The sequence below is a fragment of the Emydura macquarii genome, unplaced genomic scaffold (genome assembly GCF_026122565.2).
Source record: "Emydura macquarii macquarii isolate MOO-44397 ecotype Brisbane River unplaced genomic scaffold, CSIRO-AGI_Emac_v2 contig_499, whole genome shotgun sequence".
Taxonomy (NCBI): domain Eukaryota; kingdom Metazoa; phylum Chordata; order Testudines; family Chelidae; genus Emydura; species Emydura macquarii.
This window is the reverse complement of record NW_027130636.1, coordinates 2,839,459-2,862,819: the sequence shown is the minus strand read 5'-3', so window position 1 is coordinate 2,862,819 and position 23,361 is coordinate 2,839,459. Positions and strand designations below refer to the sequence as shown.

The 23,361-nt window shown below is 55.3% G+C and overlaps 1 protein-coding gene across 1 annotated transcript in view; it reads right to left on the bottom strand.

Annotated features, from left to right (window-relative positions):
• PFKL (phosphofructokinase, liver type) overlaps positions 1-23,361 on the bottom strand; it is a 39,592-nt gene that overhangs the window by 7,841 nt on the left and 8,390 nt on the right. Inside the window, exons 3-17 of the mRNA XM_067538731.1 lie at positions 22,964-23,041; positions 18,687-18,876; positions 17,528-17,693; positions 17,161-17,205; positions 16,511-16,619; positions 14,758-14,853; positions 14,568-14,660; positions 13,570-13,695; positions 13,035-13,099; positions 10,462-10,525; positions 9,833-9,979; positions 9,375-9,445; positions 7,150-7,237; positions 3,999-4,151; positions 201-365 (exon numbers count right to left, since the gene is read on the bottom strand). Coding sequence (XP_067394832.1) covers positions 201-365; positions 3,999-4,151; positions 7,150-7,237; positions 9,375-9,445; positions 9,833-9,979; positions 10,462-10,525; positions 13,035-13,099; positions 13,570-13,695; positions 14,568-14,660; positions 14,758-14,853; positions 16,511-16,619; positions 17,161-17,205; positions 17,528-17,693; positions 18,687-18,876; positions 22,964-23,041 — 1,656 coding nt within the window. The remainder of the gene's footprint in view (positions 1-200; positions 366-3,998; positions 4,152-7,149; positions 7,238-9,374; positions 9,446-9,832; positions 9,980-10,461; positions 10,526-13,034; positions 13,100-13,569; positions 13,696-14,567; positions 14,661-14,757; positions 14,854-16,510; positions 16,620-17,160; positions 17,206-17,527; positions 17,694-18,686; positions 18,877-22,963; positions 23,042-23,361) is intronic.

Genomic DNA, 23,361 nt, shown 5'->3' with positions numbered 1-23,361 from the left:
TTCCTTTAATTAATGGTGCTGTGAAATAATGACAGAGCTACAACAGCAGCCCCGAAGACACTCAGGGAATGGCAGGCAAAGCCATCCCCTGAATGCCCTCTGTTCTCGTAGGCATGTTCAGCCCGTGTCCCGCCCCCAGGGACGGACACGCGCCGTACACAGCTCGGCGCATCCCCGCAGAAGCCAGCCAGCGCACTCACCTTCAGGTCGTGAATAGTGAAAGGATCCTCGTACACATAGGCAGCATCTGCTCCCACGGCGATGCCGGTCACAGTCGACAGGTAGCCGCAGTAACCCCCCATGGTCTCCACGATGAACACGCGACGCTTGGTGCCAGAGGCGGACTGCTTAATGCGGTCGCAGCTCTGCGCCGGGGAGAGGAGGGAGGGCTCATCAGCACAGGCGTCAGAATTAGAGCAAGTATGGGCATCCCCACGCTGGCTCCCGGAGCGGCCCTACCTGGCAGCTGGCACGGAGATCCAGCCTTGTTTCAGAGCTGCGCCTGCTGTCACCCTCAGCAGACAGGCTCTCCTCCGCCAGTGGGCAGCTGAGGATTGTTCTCCCCGTCACGGCCCTCACGATGCCCCCGACATGCTAGACCGTCCCTGACAGAATCCAGCCTCGACTTGCACACGCACTCCAGCAGGACACTGCCAGCGACCCCTGCTTCCGGGGAGTGATCTGCTATCGGCCGGCAGGCATCTGCTTGGAGTCAGGCCAGCCCTGAGGTTCAAGCCCTGCACTGGGGGTGTGCAACCGACTGGGGGTGATGGCAGGGACACTGTGCTGGGCCCAGGCTGAGCGGGCAGAGGAAGGGGAAGTGCTCCTTGGTCCCCTCACCTTACACTGCATGTCCTGGTGACACAGGACTGGGCCTTCTGGCCTTTCTGGGGCTAGAGGCAGGCAGCCAGGGCCTGCAGAGTGTCCCGGCTAGGGCAGGCCTCAGGCTTAGCAGGGTGATGAGCAGAGAGTGTCTAGCCAGTGTGGGGAGGGAGGACGAGGCCCCACAGAGCGATGGTGGGGAGGAAGTAGCTGCTTCTAGGTGCAAGAGGCTGCAATGCTGGCCCCAGCAGGAGCATGGGCTGCACGGGGCTGGGTCTCCACGCTCTACGTGGGGGCGAGCGAGCAGCCTCCCAGACAGTGCTGAGTGGGGGAGGACAGGGCTCTCTGGATGACCCATGCTGGAAATGCAGGGGAGGGTGGGCAGCTGAAAGGCGCCTCCTTCTTCCTCACATTTCCCTGCTCAATGGGCTGCAGGTCTGTGTGCTGACAGCTCATCGCTGCCCTGTGGAATGTGTCGGGGTGGAGGAGGAAGGGGCTGGAAGCCTTGGCAGCTGGGTAGGGACCATCTCTTTTTGTCCTGTGTTTGTACAGCATCTACCGCAATGGGGTCCTAGTGAATAGCTGGGGCTCCAGCATGCTACGCTAACACAAGTGATAACCACATAATAATAATAAAAGGGGCTTTGCGGGAGGCGTAGGAGGTGCTTGAGGGATAAGCACATTATATGGATGCAGTGAAGTGGTTCACAATGCTGCTATTTAAATTGTTGTCATTAGGTCTCAGAGTTAACATGTCTACACTGAAACGAAGCTGTTTTCACCTTGCAGAGCCCCTGGGTCTCTGAACTGTTCTGTTCAGCTGGGTTCTGGAGCTGCTGGGTATTGGCACTTTTGAAAACTAGATCCTTGATTTGAATGCCTAACGCAGGGCTTTAGGTTCTCAGGTTTGAAAACTCAGCTCTTGATTTCTTGATACCCTGAAAACGTAGATTCTGAAGCCAGATCCTATATAGATTTCAGCAAACACGGCAGCGCCAGGACCATGCGCTGCCTGGGGCCCTGACTATGGCGTCACTAGAACGGCTCCAGCAGTTTCTGTAATGTAAAGGCTGAACCGGGAAACAGAGGTCCTGGGCCCAGCAATCAAGACCAGGCACCTGTGTGACACCGTCCAGTGCTGTCACTGGCGCAGCAGGCAGGCGAGATGTGTCTCAGCTCTTAAGGCTTGTTTTCCAGGTTTGGAGCTAGGCAGGACGAGACGTGCTTGTTGGATATGCACAACACTGAGATGTCTCTGCAAGGGCTGGGCCCAGGTCTAGGAAACTGGGTGAAGAACGCACAGCAAAAGCTGGCCTTCGTACAGGGATCCTCGCACTGGACAGGGGCTTTACTCAGCACAGCAAAAGAATTCATAAAGGACCAAAGACTGAAGCTGAGATTTGCTCTCTGTGCACTGCACACTCCTCTAGGGATCATCTACAAACACCCAGAAGGGAACAGGAAGTCAGATCATCTGAAAGTCTGCTTTGATTTTAACCTCTCAGGAACAGCGGGGCTGGATCCCAGACCCTGGCCTAGCGAGCTGGCACCCTGAGTAGTTTCAGCCCATCAGGCAAGCGGGAGCAGAAACTCAAGCACCCAGTGATGTGCTGCAATCCACAGGCTTGGAAGATCTATGATTTATAACAGGCGGTTGAATGTTAACTCCCTGTATTTAAATCAAGGCTGGCACGAGAAGGCATTGCTGGAGGGAGAACACAGGTTAATAGGCCCTGCAGCCGCAGTTGCCAGGCTTAAGAACATGTTGAATTAATCTGCAGACAATGAGATCCCATAAGCTGTTGAGAGACTCAGGGTAGACAGACGCGATCTGATCCCTTTTAACCGAACCAGCCTCTCCACCTGCTTCTAGCGTAGACTGCAACACGTCCCAGCTCCTCAGAGCTTCCCAGGGATGCCCTTTTCCTGAGGCCATCGCTGACAAACTGCAGCCGAGCCGACTTTCGGCACAACCACCTCCCAGCAGCGCTTGGGGTTTCTCTCGAGCGGGGGTTCTCTGCAATAGCCACTGAGCAGTTCTATAATGCAGTCCTCAGAGAACCTGTGGGGGCCACTCCTGGCCATAAAAACAGACCCTCTGCCCCATTAGGGGAGTGAAGGATCCTTGCTGGTATCATTGCCCAGCAGATGGGAAGCTGAACGCCAGCAAACTAAAAACCTTGCACTGGGCTCCTGGAAGTTCCCGCTGCCAACCGTACGGGGGATTCCACCTGCTGCCGGTAGCACAGTCTGCGCCGAGGTGAGGCTGGGGCCCTGGCAGTGCTGCGCGCTGGTTAAAGCTGAATGGACACTGGGTCACGGCAGACACCATTCAAATCCACGCTCAGCCCTACCACTCCCATGCCTATTCGAATGCACCCACGACCCGACCAGTGTACAGAGAGCACTGGCAGGAGAGTTCATTCTTCTGAAGGGAGAACGGCATCTCTCGGGAGCCAGCCAGTCTGCAGGATGCAGCCTGGTCAGGCTGCAGCTCACCTTGCTGTCACCTGCTACATCAGCTCCTTAGAAGGGCCATTTGCCAGCCCCAGGGACTTCTGCACTATGCCCTGTAGCAAAGCAGAAGGCAAAGCCCAACTTCCCTTGCTAGACCTGTTGACAGCTGCTGAGACTGCTCCATAAAACAACAAGTGAAGTGCACCACACACAGCCCCAGCCTGGCTGCAGGAGGCCTGAATGGACAGCCACCTGCTCAGTTTTCCGCAGGACCTGGGCTGAAGGACAAAGCTGCCGTGTGGGTCTGAACCTGCCCCTTCCTGGGGTTGTGGCTTTATTCACAAAGGGACTAAGAATGAAACACGGAATTCAGCACAAGCCGCCTCCTCAGAGCCCCTCCTCAGCTCACCCCCTAGGTCATCTCCAGAGAGCCACCCTCCTATCCAGTAACAAGCTAAATGAAATGGGGAGTCAGCAAAAGCCACTTGATGGTTTCCAGTGGGACCACTGCCCATTAACTAGGATTATCTAGATAAGTACGAGCTCGGCATGGTGATGCTCAGTATCACGACACCTAGGCCCCTTTGGGGATCCGGGCCTGCACTGGGAATTCACCTTCCCACAGTGACAAGTCTCCAGCAGGCCCTGCTCACCTCACTAAGGCTGCAGGGAACTTGATGTGGTCCCCGCCCCCCCACCCGGGTCTTTGCTGGCCTCACCTCCATGGCCGCATTGACGGCTGTGTCGCTGCCCAGGCTGAAGTCAGTCCCAGGCACGTTGTTACTGATGGTGGCCGGGATCACGCACATGACGATGCAGAGCTCCTCGTACTGCCCTCGTGCCTCGACCAGCTGCAGCACCCCCTCGTACGCCTGCAGGGGCGGCACAAATGAACGGTCATGACACTGCAGAGACTAGAAGCCCCACCACCTTCAACACTGGGGTCTGCCCTGAGAGCGGCACTCCCAGGACAAGGCCGGCTTTAGGCTCAGTGCAGTGACACGCTCACAAAAGGTGCTGGGGGTTAGCAGCTCTCTTATCTACCTCCCCCCCCCCTGAAGCAGCAATGCGCACACGGCAGCCCCCCAACAGCCTGCTTCAGCGTCCCGCAGGGTAATGTCTTTGGGGCAAGGACTCTCTTTTTGTTCCGTTTGTACAGCACCTAGCGCAGCGGGGCGGTCCTGGGCCATAGCTGGGGACCCTAGGCACTACCACGATATCAGCAGCTGAGCCTGCCAGCCATGGGTCAGTCCTGGGGGCATATTTTTGATGTGGCCATGTGCCCTCTGACTGCACTGCACAGACTGTCCTAGACAGCGATAAGGAAACCGGGTTAGGTTTTGTTTCCTTACTCCGAGAAAAAACATCCAAGTCCTTTGTTGTGTGTGTGACAGTAACACAACAGAGGTTCTGTTGTGCACTCAGCTGTACTGCTTATCCGTGGTGGTTTGCAGCTTGAGCACAGCTTTCTTGCAGTGGCGTACTGAGGGTCTCCGGTGCCCGGGGGCCAAGCCTACATTTGCATCCCCCCCAAGCAGGGCAGGAGGCGCCACCCCCTAGCTGCCCCAGGGAAGGGGGGTCCGTATCTGCGAGGCTTGGAGGGGGGGCTGCAAATACAGGCTTGGCTCTGCCACTCTCCCTGCACTTACCCACCACGCGGCACCCACCTCTCCCACTGTAGCCCTGCACCAGCTCGGACAGGGGCAGCCTCACCCCCCAGCCTGGGGAGGGGGATGGGATGGCCCTTCATGATGGGCGGGGGGGAGGCGCTAAGGGGCACCCCTCAGAGCCTCCTGCACCCATTCCCCACCCGTTGTGAAGGGTCAGCCTGGCGTTTACCCCCCAGCTCCAGCCCCGCACCAGCTCGGACAGGGGGGGAGGGGGGACAGCCTCACCCCTCTGGCCTCAGAGCCTCCTGCATGTGGTGAAGGGCCGACCCGGAGACCCCCCTCCCCGCCCTGCCCACGGTAGGCCACTGCTTTCTGGGCTGGCCTTCCTCCGCTGAGTCAGAAAAGTAATCTTTACTAGAGAGGGTGTGGTATTTATGCAGGGCCAGGGCCAAAGAACTAACTACTAGTCCCAGCACTGACACCAGCTCCCTAGGCCTTTGAGAAGATCACTCAACATCCCTTCCGTGAAACAGGGCTGTGATGGTTCAGGGAATCTCAGTGCAGAACTGATTTTATGAGCTCTGTGAAGAACTATTCCTCAGTATATATTTAATCAGCCATCTGCTAACAGGGTCTGTCACATTCCACCCAAACCTGGCTGTGCCTGGAACAATGAAGAGTCATTAACCTTCCATTCAGGTGGAAGCACCCTAAAACAAAGAGATGGCTGCAGCGGAGGAGACACTACTTCCCAGGAGAGCTGCAAGGGGTGGGGTTGAAGCACTGGAAAATTCCCAGGAAAAGCAAAGGAACAAAGAGTGTTAGGAATTGCTGTTAAAAAATTGCTGTTATGCTCACTGACCTAAGGGGACCCCCTGATAGCTGGTAAAGGAAGCTTGTTTCTGGAGTCAGAGGAGACTCCATAATCATGAAGAGAAGACTAAGATGAAGAAGTGGCATCCAAGAGGGGGAGACCTGGGACCCCGGAAGGCATGGACCAAAATCCAAGGAATTCTCAGAGCTGGGCAGTCTCTGAGGGAGGGACTGGTGTACAGGGGTTCCTTCATTTGCCTAAATCTGTGTAGGTCTTGTGCTGTGTCTAACAGTAAAAGTGTGATTGGTTTAGAAATTCCTCCGACAACTCTCTATGCTACTTGCTTTAACTGTCATGTGTCCCTGACGGGTTAAACTATAAACCGGAGCATCCATTGGGGGGGGGAGCTCTGGGGAGGGTGTTCCTGAGTGACTGGGGGATCTTGGGGAGTCAGCACTGGTCCTGGGGGCCCAGGATAGCTTATCCACAGGGACCATTCCTTTGGAATAGCAGCAGTATCTGTGCTGGAGAAGCGAGAGCCAGAGGAGGCAGCTGGAGCCTACCCAGAAGCAGACAGATGCGGCGTGTGGGTCCAGACATCTTCGTGGAGGGGCCAGGATGGGGAGGGCAGCCAGGCCTGGGACAGGCTAACAACATATATCTGCCTCCCAGGGGGGTTGTGGGCCTTCACCATGTCAGTGCTGCTATTACATATGAACGACAGGAGCAGCAGTTGCTGCCGTTACTCACACCCAACTCCAGGGACAGAGTCAAGGTCACAGCTTGACCCCAGCTGCTTTAGAAAGAAGGCTTGTGGGCTCTCAGGAGGGGAGAGAAGGGTCCTGTATGCAGTGGACTGGAGCAGTAGCCTGGCAAAGGGGGTGCCTCCAGCCAGGTTACTACCAGCACCCCTAGAGACCCCCGTTTGAATGGGATTGGCTTTTTGTGAACCTCTGACCCCCAGGCAGGAGAGCTGTGGTCCCTCCCTCACAGGGTGGGGCTGGGGTATAGCCATGACAACATCCTGGCTTACCAGGCAGCCCCTGCACGTGCACAGCATCCACCTACTTACATGGCGTGTCAAGGGCCATACTGAGCACACACATTTTGCAGTCTGGGATACGTGGAAAAATGGGCCTGTGGGTAAAGCACTAGGCTGGAACTCAGGAGATCCCGGTTCCCGTCCCAGCTCTGCCACAGAGTGCCCGTGGGACTTGGCCAAGGCCCTGCCTCCGTCTGGGCCTCAGTTCTCCCTCTGTAAGGTGGGGCTAGGACGATACCCTTTGCCTTGTCTGTTCAGATCTACAGGGACTGTCTCCTACCATCAGCATGTCTAGTGTGTAGCAGTGGGGCCCCAATCTCAGCTGGAATACTCATAATACACAGATACAAAATAATCCCCCTTGGCACAAGAGACCATCCAAGGGACTAGCTGCCTCACCCCACCTCAAAACCTCCAACGACCAGGAGGCCGTGGATGTTGAATTTCCGCACGTTTTCCACAATCTTTTCCATGCAGGTCTTCGGAAGGGTTCTGTGGAGAGAAACAAGGAGGTGGCTGAGTGCAGTACGCACCCCGCTCACCAGCCTGCAACACCTGCATTAGTTCTACACCCAGGTGCCAGGCTGGCCACATGCCAGGAAGAACATGCCCTAGTGAAAAGGAACCCATATCATCGAGGGGCAAAGTCACCTGAAATCTCACCCCCCTGACTGGATGGCAAGAGAATTTACTCCCTGCCACCCAGCTGTTAGTGCTTTTCAGGACAAACAGAGCAAGGATAGATGAGGAACTTGTCTTGAAACGTGCTCTAGCTCAGCCATACGATACGGGCTTGATGCAGGTACCCCTGGGTGAAGTTCTCTGGCCGGTGTTACACGGGAGGTCACACTAGATAATCACAGCCCTCCCTTCTGGCCTACATGTCTCTGACAGACGGCTGCATAGGAGAGTGGCTGCCGGCTACTGGCTGGGACGCCCGAGGAGAGAACGTCTCTCTCACAAGAACACAAGCAGAGAACACGCTCCCAGGAGCATGAACGGCACTCGGCACCATAGGGAATGGCGCGACCATGGGATCGGCAACCCCACCTGCTTCTGGTCTCCCGTGGGTGCTAACAGCCGCACTCAAAGCTCTGTTTGTCTGGGCCGATAAGGGTGGAGGGGAAGCCAACCAGCCAGCTTACTAAAGGCGGTTTTGCCAGTCCCACCCTCCACAGACAGCGGCACAAGCTGGGCAGTTTGAGAGGGGCCACCTGGCCCCTGAGCACACCACTGCGAGCTAGGGAGTGCAGTGATTCTGTTGGCTTGCTGGCTTACACAAGCCTAGCTCCCCGCCCTCAACGTTCCCAGCTTCTCCTCTGCGCCATGCCTCTGGAGGGGAGCTGACGGCCAGGAAGGGGCAGGAGCTGGAGCGTGAGAGGCCAAGTGTGACGCACGGCTCAGCCCTGGACTCCAGTGCCAAGACGCGGCACAGCGGGAGCAGGCCTGGATGCAGGCAGAGAGCTATTACCGCAGGCCAGGGGAGTTTAGTATCTCACTTGGGTTATTTTCTGTACCGACAGCCTGGGAGAGGTCTGGCAACCATGCTGAGATGGCACCAGAGCCACAGCCCAGTGAGACGGTCCTGGGCTCTGATGAAGTTCTGCAGAGCTGCAGTGCTCCTAGCCCCCCGCCAGGTGCAGCTCCGCCCAGCACTCAGGTGGGCTCCCCAGAGGCTTTCACCCAACAGCTCGCCTCACTGCGTGGCTATGGAGCAAAGCCGAGCTGGGAGGGAGAAGAGAAGCCTGACGGGCCCTGCTAGGACCCTGGATCTCGGATCACTGCACCAGGACATCTGACAACCAACACAGCTTGAGACACGGGGCCTGATCTGCCCCTTGCGCACAGTGGATGGAAGCGCAGGTGGGCTGAGCAGGCAGGGTCTGCTCCCACTCCAGGTGCACGTGGCTACACGAGAGCCAGGCCCTAAGAATTCACAGCCGGACCTAAGGAGTGCAGCTGGCAGTGGGGTCCCAGGGGCCAGTTGCTTTGGAGTGAACATTTCCCCATCTCCCCTCCACTTGGGGGAAGTTTCCTTTCCACCTCTTGACAGCAATGGGAGGTGCTGGCTCCAATGAACGCCTGGAGTGATGCCTGGGCTGCAGCGGATCGACCCCAGGGCTCTGCTCTGGGAACTCACAGCATTTTGCAGCAGGCCGACAAAGGTTTCACTTCAAGAAGATGTACGGGCATTTGGCAGAGGTGCTGGGCTCATCCCAGGATTCAGGGGTCCCAAGCTGGCAGCAGGGAGAAAACAGGCCACCTTGATTTGCCTTCTCCTCCAGCCCTGCTACCAGAAAAGGGGTTTGGATGGGGAGTGACCTCCTCCCACACCAGCCCTGCCACAGGAGAAGGCCAGGGCGAAACGTGGAGAGCTGGCACAGAAGCCGGAGGCTTCCACGGCGCCTCAGCAGCTCCTTGCTCTGAGTATGTGCAAGGCCAGCCCTGCCTCTCAGTGGGTCATGGAGTTCATGAAACTAGCGCCTGGCTCCAACCGTGTCTGATCCTGCCCTGTCACTTCTCACTGTGCCGTGGGAGGGGCACATGACATCCCCCCTCTGCCCTTCCACCTGGGCAACTTAGCAGCAAGCAGCTGCTTCGATTAACCCCGCCTGTCCACGCCACTTACCGCTTGGTGCCCAACATGGACCCACCACGTCCCAGCCAGCCTGCTACGTCGTGCCAGCCCACCTCGTGGATCTGCAAGGAGCAAGGTCTTGGTTCACGCTGATGACAATTTGGCTTTTTCCCATTCAGGGCCAGCCAAGCTGCCAGGAAGCCTGAGATACCCGGCAGTAAATTCCCTAGCTCTGGGCATTAAGATAACGGTACATTTTGGAGGGTGCGTGAGAGGATGGAATTAGCTGCTTACAGTCTCAGTGCTGGCTGAGATCAGCCTACCGATCTCGCTGGACGGGGCCAGCCTACCTATGGCTTGGTGATGTGACAAACACTCGCCAGGGATGTTACATAAAGCCACCACTTGGGACCGAAACCAGGATTAGAGGCAGGCTCCCCAGAGGCAAGTGCTGATGCATAAACCCATCGTGCCAGCTGCCCCATCCCCAGTCAAATGGAGATGTGTACCTGGCCTTTCGACAAGCCTTCAAAGCCATCATTCACCACGTAGACCGTGTGCCCCCGGGAGATCCCGATGCGCACCGCCGACCTGACCGCTGCATTCATGCCGGCCGCCGGCGCACCTACGTTCAGGATGGCCAGGCTGAACAGAGTCTGCAGGAAGGGAGACAAGCAACACCGGTCAGCATAGACAGCTGCAGTGGGGAGAATCACGCGTGCCAGGAGATCACAGCACAGCCCCACCACATGCCCGGCAAACACCCGGGGCCAGCCCCAGCCACATCGGCCGGGTAGCACCAGAGTCACTCACTGGGTTTGAGGCTCCAGGGATTGCTGTGGCCACAAGCTCTCCGGATCAGCCCCGTCACTCTGCCAGGCTGCGGGAGCCCCAGGGAGAGTAGGATCGGATACTGACGGGCTCTGCCTAGGGAGCCCTCGCACACTTGGCTTCCCTCCCCCCTCGCCCTAAGGACCACACGCTGTTAGGGAAGCCAGCGGGTGTGTCGGTGCATGCACACAGGTGTGGGCATCGGGGCATGCATGTGAGTGCGGCTGTGCACACAGGTGGGTGGACACTAGTCTCCGCTAGATTACCCAGGAGCCCAAGTCCTTCCTGTACCTTCTCCCCCCATTACCTTTTCATGGGCTGCCTTCTGGTGTGCCAGGAGCTTGTAAATGTTCCAGTTATTTTCAAAGCTCCTGGAAAGAAAACCACTCTCGATGAGCCAGTCACCCCACGCCCCAATCACATCACACCCCTCCAGCAAGATCCACTCCACAGAGCTAGCACTCAACACCAAGCCAGGAGATCACAGATTGAAACAGGGAGGGGTCAGGGCCTGATGCCTAGGAGAACCACTCCAAGGGCTCACACGGCAGGAACTGGATGTTCGGGGCACGGGGCCCTTGGTCTGGGGCTGTTTGAGAGCCCTTGTAATGGAGAAGACATGAGCTGGCCATTTCCAGCAGGGGGGAACAGGACCTTGTGCCAGAGTGTCCCACGCTGGGAGCTGTTTGCAGGTGTGAGCCTCCCCAGTGAAATCAGCTCCTGATGCTGTGTAGCTCTCTCCCCAGCCTTGGGTGAAGCGAGGACTTTCCTACTCCCCACAGCTCAGCCCCACTGCTCCTCTCCCCAGCAAGCAACATGGACAACCCCTAATACAGCATATGGACAGCCGGGGACAGATCCCCAGCTAACGTCCAGCCAGGGAGTCCCACTGACTCTAGTACAGCAATGGTGATTTGTTCTAGCTGAGGATGTAGCTACCAAAGTGCGATCCTTGTATTTCCCATCGCTGGGTGTCTGCATTCTCCAGTGGAGGGACGGTGGGCAGTCAGTGGCATTGTATCATTTTACTGCCAGGATTTAAACTAGTGTTTTTAGTTGCTTGTGCATGAACATTGGACTAATTTTAATCTCTCTCTCTGAGATACCTTTTAATTCTACCATTTAGAGCAGCCACATCCCAAATTTCATCTTTTCAAGGGGGTTTTTAAGGCAGTTTTGGTACTTTTTAGTACTCACAAAGCCTTGGAAAATGGCAAAAACATTTTCCTTTGTTTAAATTAGCGTCAAACTCGTCCAAATGCCAGGTTCCTGCCTTCTGCGCCAGCTTTCAAATCTTGGCAGCTGAGTTAGAAAAGCTTCCCTTTCGTGACTTTCTCACAGAAACGCTGAGCGATGAGCAGCTCCACACAGCAGGGCATGAAGGTTTGATTGCACGGGCTGTGCTGCTTTTACCCGCCCCAAAACACTGCTAACTAGCAAAGATCACCCAGTGGCATCTCATGCCCTTCCAGAATGATGAGCTCAGCTATGCTCACACGTCTGAAAACCAGGAACTACAGGGTTAAGGAACACGCTCCCCCCCCCCGCACAACCTTAACTCTGCTGCCGGGAGCTGGCAATAGCCTCTGGAAAGGGTACAGTAAGGCTGATGTCTAAGAGAACGGGCCCATCGTCTTTGTTGCGTTGCACATATTTGAATGGCAGCACTTCTCTGCATGCCCCCCAACTGCTGTCACCATGTGAGCTGTTGCCATACTGAATGGAGGAGGGATGGGTCGGAGCAGGCTGCCAGAGCCATCGCGGGGACAAGAGAAAAGGTGCATGTGAACCGGGAGGGTCAAAACTGCCTCGATTCAGCGCTGGGTGCTGCAGGGTGTGTCAGCAGCAGTCAATGTCCTTGGCTTTTCAAAACAACTTCTCCGCCCCTTCCCATGTCCCACAGCCCAGTTGTCCTTCTCCCCAGCCCCTGGCTCCTTGGCAGTGACTACCCGGCCCGAGAATGCCCTGGCTGCATGTAGCGCCTTCCCTGCCTGGCACCATCTCCTTTTCACCCCTCTCTCTGCCCGCTCAGCACAGACCGGACCTCCCGCCCCTGCAAAGCAGGCAGGCTTTGGCAGGGAACCCACAGGGTGACTGGGCAGAGGACTTGGGAATAATACAGGGACTAGCATGGAATCGGGGTGGGGGGTATATTTTGAAAGGGGGACAGAAATGGGGGGCATGGATGTGGGCGGTCTTGGAGGACAGAGATAAAACGTCCCCAACCTCTCCCACTGCACAGCTTCGATCCCCCCTTCCCACCCCTCTCTTCTCTGCACAGCTCCAACCCCCACGTACCCTCCACCTGCTCACTCCCCCAGCACTGCTTCAATGCCTCCGTCATTCCTCCTTGGGGAGCTGGTGGGGCTGGGAGAAGGGCCAGGACCAGCTGGAGGCAGGGAGGGGCAGCAGAGTGGAGACGCAGAGTCCCTGCCCCTGCCTCACGCATGCACATTTCCCTTGGGTGTGTCAGTTTCGCTCACCCCGACCTCACTTTGTCAGTATTGCTTCCTCAAAGAGCCAAGGGTGCGGTGCACAAACTGAGATCAATCCCAAGGAGTGAGATCAGTTTGGGGAGGATCAAAGCCATCGTTTGAGCCCCAGATGTGCACAGAATCCGTTAGAAAAACCAGGTGATTTTGTAAATACGTTATTTCTTGAGAGTGGCGGGAGGGTAGCTTGGGAACCCCCTGCTCAAATGACCCTAACTTTGCACCACTAACCCTACCCCACACCCCCACGAGCCACAGCGAGTTTCAAGACAATTGGAATCAGCATGTGGATTTTATAGCACTTAGAAGAGTCATCTTTAAAAAGGTGAGTGACCCTCAACCTTAGCTACTGCAAAACTGCTGCTCCGCCATAACTCGGGTGCCTCACCTCCCCCGGAGCTGGATTGCCTCATCAAACCTCTTCTCATCCATCGCTTTCTGCACCTCCTTGGTCTTAAAAAAAAAAAAGAGTGATGGTGAAGCCCCAGTGAGAGAAAAAGCCACGTAATTCAACGGAAGTCAGCTAAAAACAAGACATGGTTGAAAATGAAATTACACTTGGCTGATTCCCTGCTGGGGGCAAACAGGGCAGAACTTGTCAAATCTATAAAAGGCTGCGCACGCACACACACACACGCGCTTTGGACGACAGCAGAAGGAATTTACTGGGACTTGAAATCTAAAGATCCAGGGGATCTGTGTATGAGATGACTCATTGTTAATGAGGCATAAAACCCCGCCTGAACAGAGCTAGAACAACCCCCCCAGATGCACAGATCTCTGAGGCCATCCTCTGTTTGTTCTGGACTCTGGAGGCCTTTGTTAATTGCTGTTGTGTGCCACAGTAGAGTACAGTATAAAAGAGCCAGAGGCCAAAACTGAGAAGTAGAACTTGTCTGCCCAGAGCTGCCCCACGTACTCACCACCTGGACGCACTCCATCAGGGGCAGCCGGACAGACTGGTTCCCGGAAAGGCTCACCACACAGGCAGGTGTGTCAGGCGTGGCCTCCAGCAGCGCCATCACAGCTTCCATCCCCATCTTACTGCTCTGTGACGGACATGTGTGACCTTGGTAAGAGTGCGGCTTCTCTAGTGCAGGCATGCCGCTGCCACATGCTGCGCTCAGCGACTCCCGCCCACAAGGAAGTGGCAGCTCGTGCTATAAGGGAGCCTTGTAGAGACGCTAGTGGGAATCCAACCTGTGTCTCAGAGCATCTCCAGGGCTTGTTTACACAAAACACACCCACATGCTAAAGACTGGCGTGGGCACAAACACACCTGATTGCGGGATCCTTCAGCGGCAGCTGACAACTGGATCTCCTCCCTGGTACCCACATCACAAAGATGCTCCCCAGGGAGCATGACAGGTGCTGCTGTAACTGGGAGGTTTTAATTCTGGGCTCAGTAGAGCTCCATTTCCCCCTCGTTAACTCACTCCCGCACACAGGTAGCAGAGTTGTGGACTACTAGACAAACCTTCGACACAGCCCCTCGGAGGTGGCAGGGAGAGAAATGGGCACAGGCTTCTGATTAGACCATCGTCTGGTCACTGGATGGATTTGATGGCTAAGCAGGTTTGTTTGTCTAATTTAGATGATTAGGATCCAAGAGAATTACTAAATTATTTGAGATCAGTACAGTTAGCAGTGGATTAGGAGGAGTAAACACCTGAGGGCAGAAAACGCATCGGTCTCTGTTCTGTACAACGGGGTCGGGCACCAGCCAACACTCCACTTCACGTGTGACTCCACGCATTGCCCAAGAGGTGCACCACGAATCTGGAATCTCCCAGGAGCGCTTACCTCCCAGGCCCACTTGCTGCTCACCGTGTCACCCTCCCAAACGCAGACCCACCAGACCCTTCGGGGCGATCACATGCAGAACACGCCCGCGCACAAGTCCCCACACGACTGTACCTACCAGCACACGATCGAAAGCTGACGGGGTCCCGCCACGCTGAACGTGGCCAAGAACGGTCACCCGCGTGTCAAAGCCAAGGCGCTGAACAACCAGCTGGTCAGCAGAGAAAAGAAAGCGGGTTCGTTAGAGGCCAATTCCAGAGCCTGCCATGCCCACCAAACGAGCACGCACACCAGAGCACGTCACCTACATCCTTCACGTAGTTGGAGGAGATGGGTTTGCAGTGCCTGTCCATGGCGCCCTCAGCGATGATTATGATGTTGAGGCGGGACCCCCTGCTGCGTGTCTGTCATGAGAGAGAGACAACAGCCAAACTTAACAGGAGCTGGCCAGATCATTTGCTCCCTTGCCTGGAGTGGGCAATGGCTGGCTCTTTGGGAAACAGAGGGAGAAGATGCCCAGTGGCTGTGGGTTTCTGTACCCCCTGCTAAAACGCCGTGACGCCCCTCACTCAGTCAGGGGAGATCTCTCAAAATCTTCTCCAACCACTGCCGCTCAAGGCCAGAACCCTGTTGCCCAGCAATATGTGGCTGTACCCCGGCGCCGCCCGTTCTGCAGAATGCTGGCAATCTGGCCCTGAAAGGGAGGGTTAGCCAATCCGGTGCACGCACCGCTGCAAGAACAGCTCTGCCCAGAGGGAGCACAGCATACAGCCGGCACACAGTGGTCACTCCCAGCAACGCAGAATGCCTGCTCACAGTGAGTGAGGCCTGTCCCACAAAGGAAAGGGAGTAAGCAGCTCCTCCACCCGCATAGCACCCCATTGATTCCAGTAGGGCTCTGCCTCTGTGGGATCAGGCCTACCTGCCAATATGCCCGGGGCCTCCCCCGGGCATGTTTCAACTGGATTTGGGTTCAGTGGTGAGATAGACTAGCACAGCCCTCCTGCACACCCTACCTTCGTGCACCAGCTCTGCTAGAAAGGCACCGTTTGGCCTTCCCAAGGTGTCAGCGCCTCGGCTGGTGTGAATCGGCATTGCCCAGCGATCTCAGAGGAACGATCCCAATTCACAGCAGCTGGGATCTGGCCCAAGGTGTTCAGAACAGGAGAGAAGAGGGCACAAGAACAAGGCCAGACCCAGGGCATGCCCACTTGTGGAAACCCTAAAGTGGAGGGGAGGCTCGCCCCATCAGTTGGCTTTGTCAGAAGTCACTGTGGCCTTCATGCTGTCTAACCCACAAGAGCCTTAATAATTACAGATGCTGTTTTCAAGGAACTGAGACCAGAATGGAAACTTTAGTTGAAAAGACAAGGGTTATACACGGCCATGTCCATCACTGTGTGCGAGAGTCAGCAGGGTCTGTGTGGGCAGGAGGGGCTGCTGGCACAAAGCAGAGCACAGGACTGGGGCCAGAATACGGACGTGGGCCCTACGGCACACAGAGGGGGCTCATTGTACAGTTAAAGCAACAAATGAACAACATCACAGCTCGGTAAAGGACCAATGAAGACAAAACATTAAGCATCCGAGTCAGCCTCATGGATCTTGCCCACATGCTTCTGCTCCCAAAGTGTTTTTGAATTGAAATGTACCAGGAGTTTAGCTGAAAATACTGGACTGCTGAGGTTAATAATAGACTCCTGGGAGGAAATGGGGGGTGTCACTTCATTAAGATCCTTTTTGCCCAACTGGCTAGACTATGGTAAGGGCAGATAAAAATTCTGCCCCTTTCCGGGAAGCGGAGAACAATAAAGAAAGGGATGTGGAAGCAGAGGCGGAGGAAGAAGAGTGGAAGCTGCCTCTGAGTAGATGAAACATTTCTTATGTAGGAGCTCAGGAAAGGAGGGATTGCAGTACAAGGTAATGATTAGCCCTCTGGCAAGCTTTCTACTGTTCCCCATTAGCTGAATGGAAGAACAGTGCTCCATCCAGAAGTGGTATTTCTCTCTGGATTCCCCCCCTGCTGATGAAGACCATTTCCGCCTCCAGTACGGCACTCACCTCTCCAAGTCTCTCGCACATGAAATCCTCCCAGCCGTCCTCAGGAGGCGCCTCAGGGATGAAAAGCCAGTCAGCGCCGGAGGCCAAGGCAGACACCAGCGCCAGGTACCTAGAGAAGCAAACTCAGGTTAGCAGCCATGATCATCAGTCTGCAAGCAACAGGACACAACGGAGGTAAAAACTACATGGCTTGGGACTGAAACACGGTTAGGCCTCTTATGGCCTGAACTTGTTTCAATCACCATGAGAGGTCCTGTCCCACACGACAGCATCTGACTGCGCTAGTGGCACAGTTAGCTGGAAATATGCTTTGTGCCTGCACATGCCAAAATTACGACATTTCTAGTAACCGTGGAGGCCGGCGACAGCACCCCTGTTCCACCACAGCAAACCACTGCCTCGTTCCCATTTGCTACAGCCTCCACTCCACCAGGCCCCAGGTTGTGGGGACTGATTAAGATCGTCTCTTGGCTGTTGTGCAGTGTAGTCTATACAGCCCAGACCTCTCCCTGGTCCTCACCACTGCTTCTTCCCCCCTACTCCCATCCCCTCCCGACTTGTCCAGAAATCAGCTCCCCAACACGCCGCTAGTTCTTCCTCTCTCCCAGACAGCCACCCTCAGCCTCCAAAAAGCAAAGGCCTCTCCTTACCCACAGTGTCTGCCCATCACTTCCAGCACAAAGGTCCGCTGGTGGCTGCGAAGAGAGGGGTAAGAGGATCAGAACTTGGGGAGCAGTTGCACAAGTTAGCTCAAGTGTCTCTCTACAGCAAGGCGCCGTGGCCAGAGTCAAGTTCAGTCACCAGAAGGTCCCCCCGGCCCATCCCCACCGAGAAGCTGGGTCCTAAGCTAGGGATATGCAGCAACCGCCGCGCTGTGTCACTGTGTAGTAGGGAGCTCTGGTGCGAACTCTGCCAACTGGTCTTTGCACACCACCCTCCCGCGCTCAGCCCCACACACGTTTTGCGAGAGGGAGACAGCAGAGCAAGGAGGGCAGCCGCGCAGGATTCCCCGCTCACCTCTGAGCTGTGGTGGTGATAGCATCGATCACCTCCATGATGCGGTGCAGCGCTGAGTCCGTGCCGATCGTCATGTCTGTGCCGCAGAAGTCATTGTCGATGGAACCCACCAGGCCAACAATGTTTAAGTGACAGTATTTCTTAGCCACGTCCTTGGTGATCTTACCTGGGTAAAACAGAGAGGCATTCTCCAGGAGCAGCCAGGCTGCAGCGATCAACTGTTTCCCAGGAGAGCAAGATACTGCTCCAGCCGCAGGGGGCAGAACAGGCCCGGCTTATAGACCTGCAAAGCAAGCTGTTACTCTGACAATCCATTTTACATCTAGGTATCCCTGTTCTACTTGGACAGTGCAAATGGCCTCTCTGTGGAAACTGCCAGTGTCCTGAATCTTCCAAGTAGTTGAACGCAGATAGCCACACAGCTCCCAATTGATCCATGAGAAAAGCAGAGATTTGACAAGTTGCAGGAAGGAGAGTCATTTAACTAGAAATCGTGGTTAATTGAATTGTGATTTCCTCTGTTAAGCCAGGCCCTTTAAAGAAGCCATCAAAACAACTTCACGATCACACTCTGTTTCCTTCCTAGCTCAAATGGACAGCTGCATTTCCTGACTCTAACTTCTTTTTGACATACTTAAGAGACATCAAGGTCATGTTAGTGATTCAGACCCTGCACCAAAGCACACGCTTGACTTTACGCTGAGAAAGGCGGAACAAGAATCAATGGCTGGAAGCTGAAGCCAGACAAATTCAAATTGGAAATTAGGCACAATTTTTTTTACCAGTGAGAGTGATTCACCATTGGAACAGAGTACCAAGAGAAGTGGGGGATTCTCCAGCACTTGGTGTCTTCCGATCCAGACCGGAGACCTTTCTGGAAGAGGCGTTAGCCAAACACAAATTACTGGGCTCAATACACTGGGTGAAATGTAATGGCCTGTGATGTGCAGGAGATCAGACTAGATGATCAAACGGTCCTTTCTGGCCTGAAAGTCTATGAATCAATGAGTAGCCTGATGATATCTCAGCTTAAAACTATCCCCATACTTCAGTGCTTTGCTGCATGGGGACATTACCCCCCCTTTGGCTTTAGCTGTGGGGATCAGCACAGTGCTTGTATTACGCTGCAGTTCAGACTGCGGCCCACTCTGGCACGTACCGTCTTTAACCAGCTCCTCCAGCAGGCCGCCCCATTCCGTCCGGAAGATGTTAGCCCCCGTCAGGCTGCCGTCTCCCCCGATGACACACAGGTTGGTGATGCCGTGCTGCACCAGGTTGTGGGCAGCCCGGAGGCGCCCCTCCCGCATGGTGAAAGCTTTGCAGCGGGCGCTGCCGATGATCGTGCCCCCCTACGGACAGAAGAACGACGTGAGGAAGGAAACAAACGGCTCGAGCAGCTGGTGGTCGCAAGGGGCCTGCTGGGTGGGACCAACCCTCCGGAGCACAAGCTCTTGGGGCAAATCCCCTTGGGAATCAGTCACCGGAAGTGTCCTGCTCCCACAGCTAAGGGAGGGGGGGAGGACGAGCCTGCTACTGCTGGGCAGAGGGGAGGAAAGAGGGTGTAGGAACCTTATTCTGCCCTAAATGCCCACGTAGGCCAAGATTCAACCATACCTATCACTCTGGCGCGCTCTAGAAGCGTCCAACACCTGTGCCCGCTGGCTTTCCACTGGCCGGAGGGGATGTGGTCTCCCAGCTAGCAGCAGGCACTGCCCACTGGCCAGCTGTCTCCCGGGTGGTGCGCTGCAGCACACACTAGCCAGGGGAAGCTGCTACTCTTTGTTTCCACCTGCCCTTCCCCAGAACCACCTTCCCTGAGCCGTCCTGTACAGTGACAATAAGCTGCCACCCCCACCACAGCAGCGGCGCTCAGGTAGGATCTACCCAACTTCTCCATTTCAAATCTTCAGTCTTCTTGTTCCAAGGGTAGAAAACAGCTGGGGTAGAGTTAACCAGCAACATAACGGTTCCACTTAAAACATGCCCCAGCTGCCTCCCTGATGGTGACCCTTGCATCCGTTTGTTGGGATCTTGACTCTTTGCCTTCCAATGGAACAGGACGGAGAAAGGAAGACTGTTCTTCTGGGAGTCAGACCGAGCTGGCTGGGGCAGGCCGCCTACCACAAGTTCAGCAGCCGGGTGTCAGATCCACAGCTTGGACACCTGGCCCTTTGCCACGTCCCTGCAGAGAGACTGTCCAGCTTTGTTGTGGGTCACAGCCCAGGATGCAAATTGTTTCTGGTTCATTCAGGGGCATGTCCCAGCAAGGCGCCTGCTTGTCTCCGGCTTGTACGTCCGACTGGGGTTTGCTACAGTTCAGCAGCTACCTTGCCTAGCGCTGTGAGCCCTAACTGCTGCTTTTATCCCCAAGAACCCTGCTGCCTTGCTACATATTCCCTGACACTGCGCGTAGGGGGGAGTCAGGAACTGGCGCTGTTCTCTCCATCACCCCACACTCGTTAAGGTATGGAGAGCAGCTCCCAGGTCAGCAGAGCACCTACACCCACTGCGGTAAAAACACAGGCACGTGCAAAACATTGAGGGGTTCAGAAAAAGAAAGCAAAGGAGGGAAGAAAAGGGAAGCAGAATGCCATGAATTTCAGGTGTTTGCTGCAACGGCTGGTTTTACTGCTTGGGAAAGGCGTAAATGTGGGGGGAGGACGTGCCATGTCCCTCACGCAGACATGGCCAAGACACCAATATGACGTCCCTGCCCCACTCCTCCAGAGCCAGGCTTCTAAGGCCATTCCCCACGGGCAAGGGGCTGAGCAAGCAGCGCTGCCAAGCAAAGCAAGGCGTGGCATGCTGAGTGCCAGCGGCTGTGCAACAGCAGGACACGGACAAGGAGGGGGCAGCGGCGGGGGGACGCAGTGCCAGAGCATTACCTGTGAGCAGAGAGACACACTGCTCAAATCAGGGAAGATGCTAGAGGGAGAGGGGAGAAAACACAAGAGAACAGAATGAAAGAGCTCAGGGAACAGAGGGATGCTCCGCTGTGGCCAGCGTAACTGGCTCATCTTGGTCCTGGCTACAAAGCAGTTACAGCCTTCTTGGGCACCTTGTAGATCCCAACTGGGTCAGTGGCCCACATCGGGGAAGCCTCAGGCTAGAGAAAGTCAGTGTTTCCAAGGCAGAGCCCTCCCCTGCCTCACTGAAGCCCTTGCCCCTTAACCATGGGCTAAGCCGGTATTTCTGTAAGAGCCAAAGTCCCTGCTCCAGGACCCCCACTCCCCTAAACATCTGTTACCCTGGGTCAGGGCAGAACCAGGTTATTCCCATCGGGTGTGCGGGGCCGATCCATGCTTTAGCCCAGGGCTCTGTGCTACGCAAAGAGCCACTCTGACATGCCGCTGGGAAGTATTTTTGGGGTTGTGGGTTTCCTCTTGCCCATGTGGACAGGAAGAGCCAGCTTAAAGCCACAAGGGGACCTCTGCTCCAGTCCAGCATGGCTTTCACAAGACTCTTCTCAGCACCCGTGAAGGAAGGTCCAGGGTCAAGCTAAGCTCAGCCACCACCACACTGCACTGCTGTGTTGAAATGGGGCTGGTTTTGTGGGGCAGGTAGGGCCCGGAAGGGGACCTAGGATGGAGAAGCAACTGGGCTGGAAGGATAGAAACCACTGGAAGGGCACATCAAGCTGTCTGGTTTTGGAAGCGTATCTAAGGGAGATTGGCTATTTGCTTGTTTTTGACATTAGACATTCCAGTCTCTCTTTCCTGCATTTCTAGCAGGGCTGTGACTGCTGCTAGCGACACCTGTTTTCATCTCCTTCAGCTGAATCCATAGCCGGCGTAAGTCAGTGTGCCGCACTGCCTGCAGTGGAGATTGGGTGTGTGACTTCAATAGAGCCGTACTGATTTGTGCCAGCTAAAGAGCTAACACATGGGAGACAGGACAAGACAAGACATGGGAGGTGCCTTTGTTAAAGATTCAACGACCCCTCATTCACTGAAGGACTCAAAAAGCCTCAACCCTCATGAGAGACCTCCAAGGAGACCGCCGGCAAAACTAGGGAAAGCTCAGACTTGATAGTCTTGATACTTCAAGGTAAAAAAACAAGCAAACACAGAAGTCAAAACCAAATCCTTTGTGTGTCAGAAAGAAGGAAGATGGACAAGAGGTCCCAAACCCAATTTGTTTCCCGTCCGCATGTCCCAACTTTGGGGGCCCATCTACACTACAAATACACTGCCAGGGGGCCCAGGTTCAAGCATAGCTGTCCCCAACAGTGTTTCCACTTTGCAACGTACATGGCCCTAACCTTGTGTTCACCATGAATCAGAACCTCCCTACGGCCCAGGTCTGCCCGAGACTGCAGCCCAGTTCAGGGACACAGTCAGCTCCCATCGACACTACAGAGCAAACAGTGGCAGGGACAATAGCATTGCTGACACAGCTGACTTTACAATGTAGGGTCAATGGTCCCTTAAAGGACCAAGCACGTTTTTAAGAGTTTGTGGCTGGCTACACGGTGACACCAAAGCTGTATCATCACCCCGATCGACCGCGATCTGGTGCGCCAGTTCTTGATTGGTTTGGCTATGCAGTGAAGACCAAAGCTACCCTGGGGCCTGGATGTGAGAAGCACGGACTGAGCGGGAAGGCAGAAGAGATAATTTGTGTGTTGGGGCGGGGGAGGGTGTCTAAATCATACAATGGAGTCAAATCAAACCAAAGTAGGATGTGAATCACTGTTACCAAGAGGGACGCAAAGAAAGGTGACCCACTCCCTGCCCCAAGGAGCCTGGGGAAAGGGGCATGCCCAGAAATGGATGGCACCAAACACTGCGCTTTAGCAAGTTTAATGAAGTGTCATCTCCCAGATGCCCCCCTCCTGCTCTCAGGAAGAAAGGGGCACAGCTCACACTGTTTCTCTGGCCTCGCTGTGATGCCAGGGGGCTTACACTGACGTACCCTCCAGGGGAATGGTCTCTTTCCAAACAAACACTTTCTCCACGCTGTCCCCTGCTAGCAAAGGATGGAGCACACACAGCACAGTATAATCATCCCAGCATGCTCAGGGCCTGCAGCTGCAATCATTGGACCAAGGAGAACAGGAAGTACAGCCTCTGTGCCTTGGCCAAAGAGTGTGCCCTGGAGTTCAACATGCGCTGGATGGAGCCGGCATCGAGACCTCATCTAGCTAGACTAGAACAGGGTTTAGCTTTGCCCATCATGACCAGCCAAACTGAGTTATAAAACCGAGGTTGGCAAACCCAGTTTGAGCCCAGGGCAGGTGGGACGATGGGGAGTTCAGCTCTTTCTTACCAGGATTTTCTATGTCATTACCGCATCATTTCAGAAAACCTCCTTCAGCTCTTACCCCCACAGACCAGCTTAAAGCACACTATGAGGCAGATGCACCAGAGATGCATGTGAACGGCACAGAGACACCTTTATACTCACAGAAGGCAACAGCAAAATATAACGGCTTACCAACTGAATGATGTTTGAGACGCTCAGCCAGTTGGCTCGCTTAATGTTCTCTCCTCCTTCCACTAGCCCCTCGTAACCCTGCAAACAGGAAAGCACAGAGGCAGACGTGAAAGGATCTTCCCACTGAAGCAGGACCCGTCTAGCCTGCTGACACACAGCAACTCCTGGATGGCTGGTCCAATTCACTGGTCCCTTTCGGGCTACACATCTCTTGGCCTGTTCCAACGAGGATGCTGGCCAGAGCCAAGCAGCCAGCCCAGGGTGAGGGATTGGTGAGGCAGATGGGAGGGAGCCACAGGGTGAGATTTTAAAACAGACCCCTGACAGGACCACAGGTAACCCACGTGTGAGCTAAAGGCTGCTGCATTATCAAGCAGCAGTTTATTTCCCCCTCCAAG